This window comes from Pezoporus wallicus, unplaced genomic scaffold, assembly GCF_028554395.1.
Source record: "Pezoporus wallicus isolate ANWC-B61680 ecotype Strahan unplaced genomic scaffold, APGP_CSIRO_Pwel_v1 contig_7545, whole genome shotgun sequence".
Lineage (NCBI taxonomy): Eukaryota > Metazoa > Chordata > Aves > Psittaciformes > Psittacidae > Pezoporus > Pezoporus wallicus.
The window spans coordinates 5,723,857-5,739,320 of NW_026642398.1; the positions used below are offsets into that span (position 1 = coordinate 5,723,857).

Below are 15,464 nucleotides of genomic sequence, written 5' to 3' on the forward strand. Positions count from 1 at the left end.
CCATGTTTTGAGAGCGCCACAGACCCTATTTTAGGATACCTGCATTCAACTCCCTCTCATCCTAACATTCTCTCACAGCTCAGATAGAGCTTCCCACATGCCAATCAATTAAGTTGTGGCTTTTAAGCATAGCCCTACAAAAGGACTAGGCAAAGCCAACCTGCAAGGACTGAAACACAGGCAGGGACAAAGCTTTCTATGCCCAGTCTTCATCTCAAAGCTATTTAAATTCTGCCTTGTGCAGGGCATTGCCCATTGTTAGCTTTGGTTTACCCTTTTCTTTCAGTTCAATAGGAATGCAATGGATGCTTAAGGGGCATAGACTGAAACTGTACAAGCCTTTGGCATGATGTAAGCAAAACTGGGGAGGTTTTATTTCTTCCTCCCTTAGTCAGGTTAAATCACCTCAAGGCAGTAGGGGATGAATAGATCAGCTGTAGAGGCACCCAGCCTTGAACCACTCTGTCTCCAGCTGGAAATTAAGGCATTGGTTCGAGATCGCTGACATGATGTCTGGCCTGTAAGGCAGAAAACATACATGCATGTTAAATACAACCAAGTTCTCAAACCTAAGCTAGAGAAAAGGGCACATCCCCAGCTCCTTTGCACATCTCCATTAGGCTCTGCTACAGTGTCAGGCAGGGAATTCCTGATCGGTGTTTGATAACTACAGAATCACAGGACAGTTGATACCTCTGAAGAGATCTGGTTGAACATCTGGTCCCATCCTGCTGCTCAAAACAGGGCCACCAACAGCAGAGGGTCTATTCTCAAATCATAGAATCACAGACTGGTTTGGGTTGGAAGAGGCTTTAAAGCCACCCAATTCCAACCCCCTGCCATGGGCAGGAACACCTTCCACTAGACCAGGTTACCCCAAGCCCTGTCCAGCCTGGCCTTGAACACTGCCAGGGATGGGGCAGCCACAGCTTCCCTGGGCAATCAGTGCAAGTACCCACCCTCACAGTAAGGAATTTCTTTCTCATACCTAATCTAAATCTACCTTGTTTCATTTTGAACCCATTACCCCTTGTCCTGTCACTACACTTACAATCATTCAAGCCAGAATCACACAGAATGAAATTAAATGAGTTAGCAAAACATAAAATTCCTTTTTCTCTTCGTGCAATGGTTAGAAACCAGCATTGCTACGTGTGTGTATCGTATTAGAACTGTCAATAAATATTAACATCTGTATGAAAAGGTAAAAGCAAATATTTAGGAAGAAAAAAACAACTGACATTTAGGAAGTTGTGCTGAGCGTGAGACCAAGGAATCCACGACATAGCGTCCTCTCTCATCCACACACCAGCAGTGACCTGGCCAGGGAAGAAAAGCAGCTTTACTTCAGATGTCGTACTGCTTTGTTGCATACTGGGAAGATTTTCATCCTCTGCAGCACTATAGAAAGTGGTCAGTAAATCTAAGTCAAGTTCACTCTGCTATCCAAAACACCTGAGAGCAGTGGTGACAATGGAAATGTAGTAGCTTTGGTAAGATTCTTTCACTGCATCCCTATCCTGCAGTGCACCATCCACAAACTTGCCGAGAGTGAGCTCTGTCTCATTGTCCTGGACCTTAATGAAGGCGTTAAGCAATACCAGCCCCGGAACTGATCCCCGAGGAACACTACTAGCACTAAGCAACTGTATGCAGATTTTTTGAGCCTAAATATGCTGTCACTTGAGTCCCCCAGTCCAGTCGATTTTCCATCCAGCTTGTAGACCACTTCACCTCCCTTTAGTTTGGCTACAAGAATACTGCTTTTCCATCTGTTCTATTAGAATTCTGCTCAGCTTTTCTTTGTTCAAACAGGCCAAACTATCTTGTTGGCAATTATTCACCTGTGCTCTCATAGCACTGTGTTGGCTCCCAGTTCCCCAGGCCATCACACTGTGGGATGTAAGGAAGAAATCCCAGCTGCATCGCTTCCCCAGCAGAACCTTTCGAAGCAAAGTGATTCCTCCAGTAGAAATGCAAGACTGGCAAAGTAAAAGAAAGCTGTTAGTGGCCAATACAAGGTATTTTCAATGCACGTTTGCAAACACCTGAATGTTCCCTGTACTTCAGAAGGCAAATCAACAAACCTGCAAGTACATAAAGGCTGGTAAGTGTCCAGATCATATATATTCATCATGTCATACATATAAGACAGCTGAAATGAGCCCTTGGGTGGGCAGGTTAATTACACTGATTAATTATACCTGCTGAGTTGCACCTGTTTTCAGCAAAATTACCTTTGACACAGAGTGGTTTTGCACAGATTCTGGGCGTTAATCCATTTAATTAAGCTCTCCTCTCTCTTTCCCCTACCTGACTGTGCAGCCAGCTGGAGAGCATAGTCACTGCCTGATAACAGCTTTTCGGAGACCACCACCTCTGACTCGTAGGGCCGAGCAAAACGTAGGAGGTCCCTGTCTGTGAGCTGTATTCCCTTTGCCATCAGGAAGCTCTCTCCAAAAGCAAAGTGAGAACGGTTTGATGCTAGGATGAGCTGCTCTGCCTCTTCCATAAATTTCATGGCTTCTTGCTTAACACCTTCACATATACCAGGACCTATAGGATCAAAATGTATATTAATGCTTTTCATCTAAATCCAGTAAAGATGTGCTTTGATGCGAAAATTAACTGGCCTTTTAATTAGCATCTTCTATTTCCTTCTACATTCACTGTGTTTTGAATCGCATAATGGAAGTCATTTAAATCACAGGGTAGTCCTGAATTTTCCATAGAACACTTCATGCAGTGTTTCTAACTTAAAATGTCCTTTGCCATCTGGATAAGTATCTTCCACAAAAGCATTACATGTACAGATTATAAAGTCTACACAAACTTGATATGGAACTTTATTCCTCCTTATTCCCTAAGCTGAGAGACCACTTAATTTACTCAAAATGACCTACTCCACCTCTGGTGGCCCATGGCAATGGAAGCATTGATGATCTTTCTGACAAGTCTCCTACTTCACAGCAATTGACTTTCTTCTTGTAGCATAAAAGCAAAGACCAGAAACCCTGCTACTAAAGTTCTGTTACTTACATGTCGGGACCTGGTTCACTTCTGCCTTTGTTCCCTGCAGTTCTTCTCCTCTGCTATCAACACACCAACAGTCACGAAATTCAAAGTGGCTTAATGAAGCACTGAAATCAGTGTAGGGCCCTGGGTAATAGGTCAGCTGCTCATTCAGAAGCTGCCAGAATATATATGGATCCAGTAAAATGTTCTCAGGTGCATAGGTCAAGTTTCCTTCCAGCACTTCAGGTGGGAGCTCGGTGAAAGACGAGTACGTGGAGAATGCTGGGAAGACATTCTGGTGCCCAGCCTCATACAAAGCTTTAACAAAAGCTGAGAAGCCTTTGGAAGATGCCTCTTTATACCCAGTTATGATGCTCAATAGATCAGCAATGGGCAAGCTTTTGCCTTCGTTGTTCTCTGCAATCCACCTGTCATACCATTCAAAGGCTTGCTCAGGAGGACCACTGCACTGCACTTGCCTCCAGGCACCCTCAGCATCGCACTGAGGGAGGTAAACGCTGTAGGGCTGAGACAGAGCACTTGATTCTGACAACAGGAGCCTCACAGCCTTTAGAAACTCCTCACCAGCTGTTACTTGGCAAGCGCTTGGGCCTGGGGAAAGGAAAAACATGCACAGCATGTCTTAAGAGTGCACTGGAGATATACAGTACTCCTTGCCCCCTAGTACTACAAACACTAAAACTTGGTCACTTATCCCAGTGCTAACAACAACCTTTCTAGTCTGTTACTAAGAGGGGTAAGGCTATCAAAGCACCCATGCTGAACCACAGTAAAACTTCCCAAGGCACGTGAGCACTGAAAGATGCATATAAAAATATCTGAGCATATTAAGTGCCTGTAGTTCTTACTGGAGGGGACAGTTGCCTGATGCCACTAAAAGCCTTCCTGAATTTGTTCACATGCAAGATACACTTGGTAATCCAGTAATTACTTCTTATTCAACAATCCCTGCAAGAGCAACAGTCCGTATAGGAGGATAATACTGATTTTATTTCCCCTTGGACCCAACCAGAATTTTCAATTCTGTTGCCTTCTCTTCCTATTCCCTACTGAATATTGTAGCTGAATATAAAAACACCATCCCTCAAAATGCTGGAATGAGTTTGTTCTCAAAGCCTTTTCTGCCATCTATGGAGCCAAATTGCATTTTGCCACCAAGGAGCTCTACAAACCTAGCAAAACCCAGGAGCTTATCTCCTTTTGAGCATCAGAGAATTACGAACCTGTTTATTTTTGATTGCACTACAGATGGGTTGCTAGATACAAATCCCCTACCAATTCAGATCATTGTGATAAATTCCTCACTAATTCTGCAAACTGTTACTCAAAGGAGCTGCTTCACTATGTACCACTGTCATCTGCTGGATGCTCTTGTATTCCTTCCAAAACGAGAAGCAGGCTCTTCTCTTGGTCTGTTCTCCCTGTTTAAGTGCCATTTTCAGTTCACAGAAACTTGAAAGACAAAGATACCCAGCCTATCTGCTTCCTTCTTCCTTTGTATCACAGTAATAGAAGAGCAAGAAAAGGCAGTTCACAGTCTGTAAGCAAGTTGTGATGCCAGTTTGATGTCTAACAAGTCATTTGCAACTCACTTCTCTGGCCTGACTGCATGACCTTTAAGAAAAACTGACTGAATGCTTCTCTTGTGTTTGGGTTCCAACATCATACCAAGTTGAGGATATATTCTTGAGCTAAATGACTAAAAAAGGGTCATGATTTAAGGCACTGAAGCTCTTTAGTTTTCAGGATGAGCCAGCAACCATGCTCAGGTGACTTGGTCCCACAAGTAAAAGGGCTTTTTCATCCAGCATGGGCCACATTCAGTTACACAGATGCTCCAGGTTCTCATGGGTATCACAGATGTCATACACACTAACTATGCAGTTAGGTGGAGACATATGCCAATGACATGCTCATTAACAAGGCAAGACCTCAGGCTCCTCTGCTTTGAGTGTGACTACCCTATGGACTGAAAGAAGAGGGAACCATCTTTAAGAATTCAGATATCAAGGTTTACATACACTATTTCCCACTATTCCCTGCAACCGTAGGGCTGACTTGCTTGTCCTGTTGTTAGGGGACAATATTGTTTGCATACATCATCCATACATGGAATCATAGAATCATAGAATAGTTAGGGTTGGAAAGGACCTTAAGATCACTCAGTTCCAACCTCCTGCCATGGGCAGGAACACCTCACACTAAACCATGTCACCCAAGGCTCTGTCCAACCTGGCCTTGAACACCACCAGGGATGAAACATCCACAACTTCCCTGGGCAACCCATTCCAGTGCCTCACCACCCTCACTGTAAAGAACTTCCTCCTTATATCCAGTCTAACTTCCCCTCTTTAAGTTTTAAGCCATTACCCCTTGTCCTATCACTACAGTCCCTAGTGAAGAGTCCATCCCAGCATCCTTATAGGCCCCCTATATATATGTAAATATATATCCAGATATAATCAGATATGAAGAAAGAATTGTGAAATTCCAGTACAATAAGGAAGCATCTTTTAATTCTCAGTCCCTAGGACTTACACTGCATTGTCTTTCCAGCTTTTCCCCTTATTCCTGGAATAGTCTTGCCAGTCAAATCAACACAGAAGCAATTCGTCCCATAACACTGGCGTGGAAGAAAGTCTCCATCCTCCGTACAAGAAGGAATAAAAAGATCTGATCCCGCAGGCAAGCTTTGCTTCAAGTTTTGCAGGTTTCTCCTTTGCTTCTCACAATCAGTGGGACACCTTGGACGTTTGCCTTGAGACCTTGAGCCTGGAATTTCCTTACCTGCAGTGTCCAAACACCAGCACTCTCCTGCATAGCACTGAACTTCCTCATACCTCCCCTCCTTGGTGCATGTTGGAACAAACAGATCCCTTTGCTCCACACTGCAGTCTTCAGATCCAAGTGCTAGTTTCACTACTTCACCTAAATCTTCAGCAATGCTTCTGGGGACAGAAATTGCTTGTTTAAGAAAAGTGAAGAACTCTGGTAGCTCCAAAACAGAGGAAAGGAATTTAAGCATATTCTGATTGTCCTGCAGAATTACTGTGCGGCCAAAGCTGTCCACAAGAGGTTTACTCAAAATGGAGCTCTCCTTTGATACTTCCAATGAAAATGCTTCAGCTGATTCCAGGCCTTGGCTATTATCCGTCTCTGCCACCTCTTCCTCTGGGAAAAACTGGCCAATGCTGTACTTCCCACTAGTGCCAAGTGCCCCTGTGAAGTTAAACTGAATCAAATTCCTCAAGAACCTTCCTCCAAAGAGGTTCTCTTGGAAACGCTTTGGGTTGGTGGTAAACTGCAGTGCCACTTGAGCCAGTTCCCTTGATGGGAACATCCCCGCTATGGCTTCACTAAGGGTGGTTTCTAGCCCAGGAATCTGGCTGGCATATGGGCTTTTTGCAACGGGGGATGACAATCCAGAGTCCAGAAACAGCTCCTTGAAGGAGGGAGGGCAGGGTCTTGAGAAACCAGCTAGTTTTTCTGTCTGCATATCTGGTGTAGAAAACAAATTGGGCTGACTGAAGTACCCAGCAGGGCCATAGAAGATCCTCGAGAGGGCCTGTCGCCTCTCAGAGATGCATACTTGCTCTTCACCTAGACAGAGATTTAAAAGAAAATTAAATAAATGCACATAATCATAGAATCATAAATGGTTTGGGTTGGAAAGGACCTTAAGATCATCTAATTAAAACCCCCTGCCATAGGCAGGGATGCCTATCTCTTGACCATGTCGACCAAGGCTCTGTCGAACCCCATGTTGAACACTGCCAGGGATGGAGCATTCACCACTTCTTTGGGCAACCTATTCTAGTGCCTCACCACCCTCACTGTAAAGAACTTCTTCCTTATATCTAACCTGAACTTCTGCTGTTTAAGTTCGAACCCATCACCCTTGTCCTATCACTACAGTCCCTGATGAAGAGTCCTTCTCCAGTATCTTTGTAGGCCCCCTTCAGACAATGGAACCTCCAAATCCTGTAACTGTGGCCAACTTTCAAGCATTCTTGGCAGAAACCACATAAAAGTATCATTTAACTTGTCTCTAGTTCCTCAACTATGCACCTTGCACATGAGGAAATCTGCACTGTTGTTAAATATGGTCTATAACTAAAATTCTTCAGTCAAGACAGAAAATGAAAGGAAATATTCCTTCACTGTGTCTGAGTATTCTGCTCTGCGGCCTTTGCCTGTTTCTATTGTTGCCCAGTGTAAATCCTCATTCCTGTTCCTGTGGCTGAAAGAACAAGTAAAGGCTTTTCCAAATACTTCAACTCCCTGGTAGGATGCCGGCTTCTAATGAAAACCTCCAATGATCCAGGTGCAATATGTGAACCTAAGAAAGAGAAATTTACTGCAGAAAAACAGGAAGGTATTTTAATCAATGCCCACTCAGGAGGAATTTATGGAGGCTTCCTACCTAGGTCTTAAGTTTCATTACAACAAGTGCTCATTACAAGAGGTTTGAAAACAAATTGGTGAATTTAGCAGTAATAGAGTGCTAAGAACCAGATGGCATTTAGAAATGAGTGCTAACAGTAAAAATACAGAGTTTCAACAAAAAATAGTTAAATGCCAAGGTTCTGAGGGTACCAACAATACCACCCATTTCTAGGCCAAGCTATGTCAAAAGCATATCTGCATCCAGCCCATCTGTATGTTCGCACATGGACAGCAATGGCTCCAAGTTAGGACTGAACACATGACTGAAGGAGAACATCTGAAAACGTCCGCTGAAGGCTCAAAAGACATCAAAAAGGAAAGACTTGATAGACATAAAGGCATTGAGAAACAAATAGACAGGATGGCTGGGGGCACTGACTGGATCTCCAGAACACAGGCAGCAGCTTGAATCATGTGCCACACGGTTACCTTGCCTTGTAAAGTAGGAGAATTATAGAGAAAAGGTGCAAAAATACTTTGAGGACAGAAAAGCTGTTCCACTAGGAGAGACTACTCAGCTTGGACAAAATAAATAATGGTAAAGGTCTTTAAAAACCAGGATTCTTCACATCATTCAGAATAGACACCTGTTATTCAGTGTTTCTCACAGTATAGAAATAAGATTAGGTCAAAAGTAGAGCACATAATTATGACCACATATTGCCAAAGGATGTTTGAAGGGATAAAAGGTTAAAGGGCATTTAGGCAAATCCCTGGAAGATGATTTCATGGGGCAGTAGTGAACACAACGACCTGGATTCAGCCTCCAGTTTGAGGTCTTGCCTGCCTGCAGGGGATATAAGGAAGCTATATGCACTTCCCATGTTGCTCACTCTTTCTCCCTAAGCATCACTGCCATCCTTTGCCTCCCTTGAGCTCACCCACCTCATCCCCATTTACTCCACATCAGGCAATATGATAAGGCAGTCATAAATCCTGTTAATAAGTAAGGATAAAAGCTGGAAATCTTAAAAGCTGCTAAAATAGATGAGCAAGTAATTTGCAGCTCTGTGATCAGCACCTTCCTCACTCCTCCTTTCGCACCCTTGTCCTGCTCCGCAGTTCCTGGCTGGGGCTCAGGGTCCCTCACAGTGGTTCCTTTGTAAAGGCATTTTCTGTAGGATAGGCCCCTTCTGTTTTCAGTGCTGGATCTTAGTAAGAGGGATGAAGAGCATTCCTCTAGGGATCAATAAGTTAGGGTAAGCCACAGTCTCACAAGTAGGCTAATATGAAACAAATGTAGGATCATGCTCTTTAAATGTTCTCCCCTCCTACCCACTGCTGAACCAAATCAAAGCAGAGTGAGAAGGAGTAAACAGAAAAGCTTTGCTGGGGTGAATTTACTGCAAAAGGTCTGAAAAGAGGCACATCCCTCTCAGGATTACCTGGTGCCTCGGGTCATGGGGGTACCCAACGTGCTACCCACACCTCCATCTCCTCCTCCTCCTCCAGTCTTCACACTGATGACTGCGAGAGCCAGAGATATTAAAGAGAAATAAAGCAGCAGAACTGAAGACACGCACATGGCATGGAGCTGCCTGAACACAGACTGCGGCTATAGCCTCATGAGATAACCTTCTCAGGAGTCAGCCTGCAAAACCTCTGCAGAGATGTTTCCCTGCTTACATTTCCTAAGTCCACCAATAAAAGCTGCAAGCAGCCTCAAGTCATTGCTCTCCCCTTTCTCTCCCCCCTCAGAAAATCATCAGGAGGGCTCAGCAAAGCACATTCAAAGAGCAAACAACCCATCCCAACATATGGTGAGGCCCCTTGGAGGGCTCTCTTGCAATATCCTTGGTGATCAGCCTCGGAGGCATGCTAATGCTTTCATTTCACAGTAAGCCCCTCTGTGCCCAGAGCACTCCGAGTGACTTGAAGCCTGACACCCACATTGGGCTCCTCCTTCTTTAACTGCGTGATAAGACTGTGTCTCGTAGACAGAGCGTTACCTTCCCCAAAGGCAGCCCCTGTGTTAAGACCCTCTGCCCCAGCCCTCCAGCGCAATCCTGAGGATTTAGGTAAACACTCTGGAGTGAAGGTTTTTAGCTTTCCTCCTCCCCTCTGGCCCTTGGACATTTCTGCTGTCATTTCCATTTGGGGCATTGATTTGATGGCGTATTCTTCTTGAAACCTCTGGAAGCCCAAACCCATACACCTCTTCTGAATTGTTTGGGGTTTTTTACCTGGATTTAACAACTTTCATGGCTAAATATGCAGTGACAGAGATGAGAAAGAAATGCTCAGGATGAGAGATGCCTTAGAAATTCCACAGCATTCCACCAAAGGAAGGAGGCAAAACCTAAAACCACCATCACCGTTTTCCTTGTACCATCCTACATATTCTGGCTTACTGCCCCAGGTCCTCGACCCAAGAGACAGATGTCACAGCTGCAAAGAAAAGGCTCACTGTATGTAAAACTGAAGAAAGGACATGAAAGGAATGTGACATTTAATGATTTATTAGAATGTGGCTCTTAACCCCAGGTTTGAATGGCAGGTTTTGGACACCAGAATCTGCCATTGCTGAGAAGGGGAATGGTCCTTTGGGTTTCTTTGTACAGACACCAGGAGATGATCTTATTTTTCCTTCTCCAAACCTCATACATACCACAGGCGGGAGGCTGTCCCCGTCTCTTTGTGCCCTGGATCTCTTGCCCTTTGGCGTCAGCACACCAGCACTGTCCTCCCTGCTGGCACTGCACTGGCGTGTAGCCCCCATCAGCATCACATGATGGCACATAGACGTGCTGGTAGCGCAGGGCTGCATACCGCTCTACTTCACACTTTGAGGGGCCTGGAAGAAAACCAGGATGTGATAAGGAGGGAATGTTTCTCAGTGTTAAAGTTTCAGAGAGAGAAAAATAGGAAAAGAGAAAAATAGGGAGAGAAAAGATAGGAAAAAAGAAAAATAGGGAGAGAAAAGATAGGAAAACCGCTTTGATTTCCTGACTATTTTCAGTGCCAAGTATCAGCCCCAAATGCAAATTCTCCATCCTCTTCTCCCCTGGAGAGCTGGCCCCAGTGTTTTCTACTGTAGGTGTTCTATGCTGAAAACTAAACACAAAATAAAGCCTCAACACATTTTTCAGTCATAGTGGTAGGCATGGTAGCATCTTCTCTCTCAGGGAGCCATGCAGGAGGCTGGGTGAGCTCTGGCCCTTAATGCAAACACAGTGCTGGTCAACAGAGATAGATGTGCAGCTTGAGAGACTGAGATGAAGGCAAACGTCAATGTTTCTGAAGAGAATGAGGCACTGCTCCTGCAGAAGGATCTGCACATGATTGGGGAGATTTGGTCTAGGACTACCCAATTTCTTTATTGCCCTCCACAGAGATCTGAAGACCCCATTCCTGTCAAACTGGACTTAATGGCAGAGAAGCCAAAACTCCACAAAGCAAACTTTCTCCAGTCCTACAACAGAAATCTTTCTTGTTTACGTGAACCTGCAGTCCTAAAGCCTGAACGTTTCTCACCTTCAAGAGATTTCCAGCTATGCTCAGCTACCAGCGTGAGGCAGCAAGAGCACCACATCAGAGCAACCTGTTCATCAAGGAAGCCTTCCCTAATGCCTGTGGCTTCAGGTGGCAGTGGTAAGTCACCATAGCATTCCCGTATGCGGCTGACAAACGTGGTCACATCTCCATCTTGTGGCTGTTAGAGCTTCGTCTTTGCGGGCATCCCTAGCTAGACAGAGCTTACCCAACAGCACCGTGCAGGGAAGGGGGAAGATGCTTTCCGGATTCTCCAGAACGATCAGCTTGTCTGAGAACCAGAAAACCCTTATGCCTGTGTGGCTGGAAGACTGCATCAGTGTCTACTTAATATCTCTGGTAATGCAACCGCCTAGCGAGGGCCAGGCAGCAATGTCAGAGGAAGTTGGATGGGAGGATGAAGGATCACACCAGGGGCAGTGATCCTTCATCCTTTGAACCTGGGGGTTCAAACTCTCCCCAGGCAAGGCAATTCTCTTGGTCTCTGCTGTAGGAGAAAGAAATACCATAGGCAGAGAAACTCTCTCGCATTTGCCTGTCCTGACCAGGAGGGAATAGACCCAGATCCAGAAGTCCAGCTTAATGCCGGCTAAGGCACTGCAAACTCTTGTGTAGCCTCCTGGGGACCAAGTGTGTTTTGCTCAATGGAAGATCCTTCCTACCTCTGGGTGTTCCAACATAAACTCGGGAGCATTTTCTCATGTTTTAATTGAATAAATAATCAGATCAGTCTCCACTATCTCAGGGCAAGTGGTACGGTTATTTCATGGGATTTCAACTAACGGGAACTGCAAGTGTATGGGAAAGTGCTGATCAGGTACAACCTGCTGGTAAGAAAATACAATACACAGGTTAAAGCCAGATGTAACTCAGGGATCTCGATTCTTGCACTGAACCAGTGATATTAGATGCTTTTAGTGCAGGAGACTCCTAAAGCAGCTCTCCCAATGGCAGCTGTCACATACAAGTGCCAAAACTGCCACTTTCCTTACAGAGCATCACTTGGGTGTCACTTACATCTGAACTTGCCCGAGGTAGCGAGCTGGACCCCCAGAAACCGCCGCTGCAGGATCCGGTACAAGCTGCTCTCTGTGAACATGCGGGCAGGCTCCAGTGCAGAGAAAACCGTGTCATAAACCTCATCGAGCAGCAGTTCCAGGCCTGGGAAAGAGAGGCTTTAGCACAGAGCCTGGTTCTAAGACAGACTGAAGTCACCTGCTTTACATCAGAGCAGCAGACCTGGAAGTCTATCAGGAAAGAGAAAACCAGACCTCTAAACAGGCCAAATATGAACCGTGCAACCCACTGCTTAATGCCCAGTCACTAGCTTTATACCTTGACATCTACCAAAGCAAGCAGGAAGAACATCCCACAACTGGCACTGTGCTGTGGTTTTGTTAGGTTCAGTCTGCAGTACAGTAATTGATGGAATTTTGGAAACTGATGCTAGCAAAACAAGAAATTCCCAATCGTTTTTGGTTGCATACCAAAAATCCCAGATGTGCAATAGCTGTTGTAATTGAGTAAATCTTTTGAGAAAGTCTCACCCTTGTAGGAATTAAATGTTGAAGTTCTCACCTACCATCTAAATTTTAAGCTATGATGCTTTGCATTTTCCCTTTTTTAACTTTTAAAACAACCTTATCTATGGCAAAGGAGCTGGAAGTCCTCATTCCTCCTTCTTGGGTAAACCATTAATTCTTCTAAAGTGCCCCATCAATTATTAACATGCCTAAAAGTTATTCTGAGGCTACAAGAGAAAAGGAAGGACCATCTGATGTCCCCACCCATGGCAGGGGGGTTGGACTAGATATCTTTAAAGGCCCCTTCCAAACCAAACCATCATGGTTCTACCTGAGCAAGAAGAAAACAGTTCAGCCTCCAGGCCCTTTATATTCCCCTGCCTTTGCTAACTGGACTTACTGAATAGGACACAGTTTTATAGTGTGGACATTCAGAAATCCTAATCCACCATCCCAAAAAGGACAGGATTAACTCTCAGGCACACCTCTACTTGCTGTTGATTCCTAAGGATTGAGTTTCATTAGTGAGCTCCAGCCTTTCCTATGGGCACTACACTGGTCACAGTGGTCTTACTCCTTGTAAGAATGAAACTGAAGTCCCAAAGGAATCTGAAGACTGACACTTGTTATTTGCCCTTTCCCTTGGGAATCCAAAGCCACTCAAGTTAAAGGATGAGATGCTGGAGGGTACTTACCAGTGCCTGCCAACTCCCTCCCCAGGCTGTCCGCACAGTAACAGTACCCAGAGACCTCCGGGAACGTCTCCCGCAAGGAGCTGAATGTTTGAAAAGCCCCCGGGAACCTGGAAGGGAAAGCAGCCTCCTGTCAAGAGCCTGGGGAGGGCCATCGACAGCAGCAAAGCATCATTTGTGTTTGCCTCCCAGATTTGTACAGCGAGGAAGTCAGCAGGGCACAAAGCACTACAAAAGCCTTTGGGCTCCTTGTGGCAACCAGACATGATCCAGATCGGTGTTTCAGCAGGGTAACAATCCTCCTAAATAACATTCTTTTAAACAAAAGTAGGACAACCTCCCTCCATGAAGATTTCTGACCCTTCCTGAGCAGGTACCCAGCACCTAACACTCATTTTTAATTGCATTCTCATGTTTGAAACCCTGTCAGACTAAAATAGAGGTTGGCTTACATGATATGGGTTAGTGGTAGACTTGGCAGTCCTGGGTAAAGGTTGGACTTGATATTAGAGGTCTTTTCCAACCTAGTTAATTCTATGATTAATATTATTACAACACCCGTTCATTAGCTCCTTCCACAAATCTGCACAGGATGGCAGAATGCCTAAACAAACAGGTTGCTTCCTCTTCCCTGCGTGGTATGTATGCTTTCTGCACCGAATTAAGCACAAAAACTGATAAAAACCTCATTAATCTTTTTGATTGTCAGAGCACGGCTCAATAGATCCAGGAGAAAGGGGTTTTTAAACATATTACAAGTAAGATTTGACTCTTACTTCTGGAGATCAATGAGGTGCTAGTTTCCAATAATATTCTAGGAACAACAGCCAGACTTAAGAAGGAAACTTAATAGGTCAGAGTTGGAGAAAACATAATAAATGTGATCTTAACTGACAGACACTGCAGGGTTTCTCCAAGCAAACAGAAGATAAGTTTTTCTAGATTCAAAGTGCCAAGTTCCAAACCAATCCTATCATTTTACAGACACATACCCTGAAATACAATAGGGTCTGGTGTCCCAGCTGCATGTGGCTTATTTGGGAAAATCTAGCAAGTGGGAAGTGGAATTTTCTGCTCAAGGCATTTGGAGAATTACTTAAGTTTTCACGAAGGAAGGACACTTGGCAGTGACAGTAATGGTGAATTAGGCCATGATCAACCAGGAGAAAGGCTAACTTGCCTTGTTCTGCAACTCTTGCCAGCAGAGCTGAAGATGTTACTGCTTCCTCAGCACACCAAAGCACAAGATGGGAATGCAGGAAGCAGCCCCTGGGAGAGGAAGGGGTTGGCAACCTCCAGTTGTCCCAGTGTTATTCCTGTCTCATAGTTTGCACATCCCTGCATAGTGCTGCTTTGCTCTGGTACTCTCTCACATCTTCAGATTAAAAGCCTACTGACTGCCTCCACTTTGGATCACCAAATCCTGCTCCACTGCTAACAATGGCATGTGAACAACAATCAAAATGTCCCACTTCAGGGCACAAAGAGACTGCTGCCAGCACTAAAACAATGCAATTTGAGATATAGATACCTAAATACCATCTTTCTATGGCCTTCTATGTACACATGGACATAAATAGCTTGGGATATTTCAAGAGCCTTCTGCTCCCTTGAATTATCATGCAGTGGCTACTGCCCAGTCAGGAATAAGATCTTTTCTCCTAGGAGAGCAATGATCCTTATAATCAAAGGCAGACCTCTGCACCAATCATGTCCTTGGAGCTCATCACCTCAGCATCAACCTGGCCTACTGGTAGGTGTCCCTGCCCATGGCAGGGGGTTTGAAACTACATGATCTTTAAGGTCCCTTCCAACCCAAACCAGTCTGCAACTCTATGATCTAGCAGATTGAAACAGGATGCAATGAAAAACTTCTTCATGCTGCTTTTTTTCATCCTCAACGTTAAGAAGCCAAATGCATAATTACACTATTTATACAGGGCAGATGTGTAGTCATATCCTGTCATTCTGGTTAATTTTGTTCCAAGTTGAGAGCACAGCTCGATAAAGTACAAACGGATACAAATTAAGCCCACACAGAGGACAGACCTTTTCTCACCTTAGCTGGAAAACTCGCTTCCTACCACATGAGAAGTTTTCTTTTCTCAGCCTTTTTTTAATCACAGCCCTTGAGATGAGTAGAGGTAACACAAAGTGCCTCATCTATCAGACCCAGTCTAAAACAGTAGCTAAAGCAAAGATAGCTACATCTAAGTTATAGATAAATTTATAGTGTGTTATTTAATAACTATAAATAAATTTATAGTATAGTGTT

The 15,464-nt window shown here is 44.6% G+C and overlaps 1 protein-coding gene across 1 annotated transcript in view; it reads right to left on the reverse strand.

Annotated features, from left to right (window-relative positions):
* TG (thyroglobulin) overlaps positions 1 to 15,464 on the reverse strand; it is a 149,973-nt gene that overhangs the window by 128,624 nt on the left and 5,885 nt on the right. The window contains exons 6-14 of the mRNA XM_057429808.1: positions 13,193 to 13,299; positions 11,992 to 12,135; positions 10,091 to 10,276; positions 5,575 to 6,636; positions 3,040 to 3,627; positions 2,314 to 2,556; positions 1,845 to 1,982; positions 1,242 to 1,319; positions 406 to 518 (exon numbers count right to left, since the gene is read on the reverse strand). Of these exons, the coding sequence (XP_057285791.1) occupies positions 406 to 518; positions 1,242 to 1,319; positions 1,845 to 1,982; positions 2,314 to 2,556; positions 3,040 to 3,627; positions 5,575 to 6,636; positions 10,091 to 10,276; positions 11,992 to 12,135; positions 13,193 to 13,299 (2,659 nt within the window). The remainder of the gene's footprint in view (positions 1 to 405; positions 519 to 1,241; positions 1,320 to 1,844; positions 1,983 to 2,313; positions 2,557 to 3,039; positions 3,628 to 5,574; positions 6,637 to 10,090; positions 10,277 to 11,991; positions 12,136 to 13,192; positions 13,300 to 15,464) is intronic.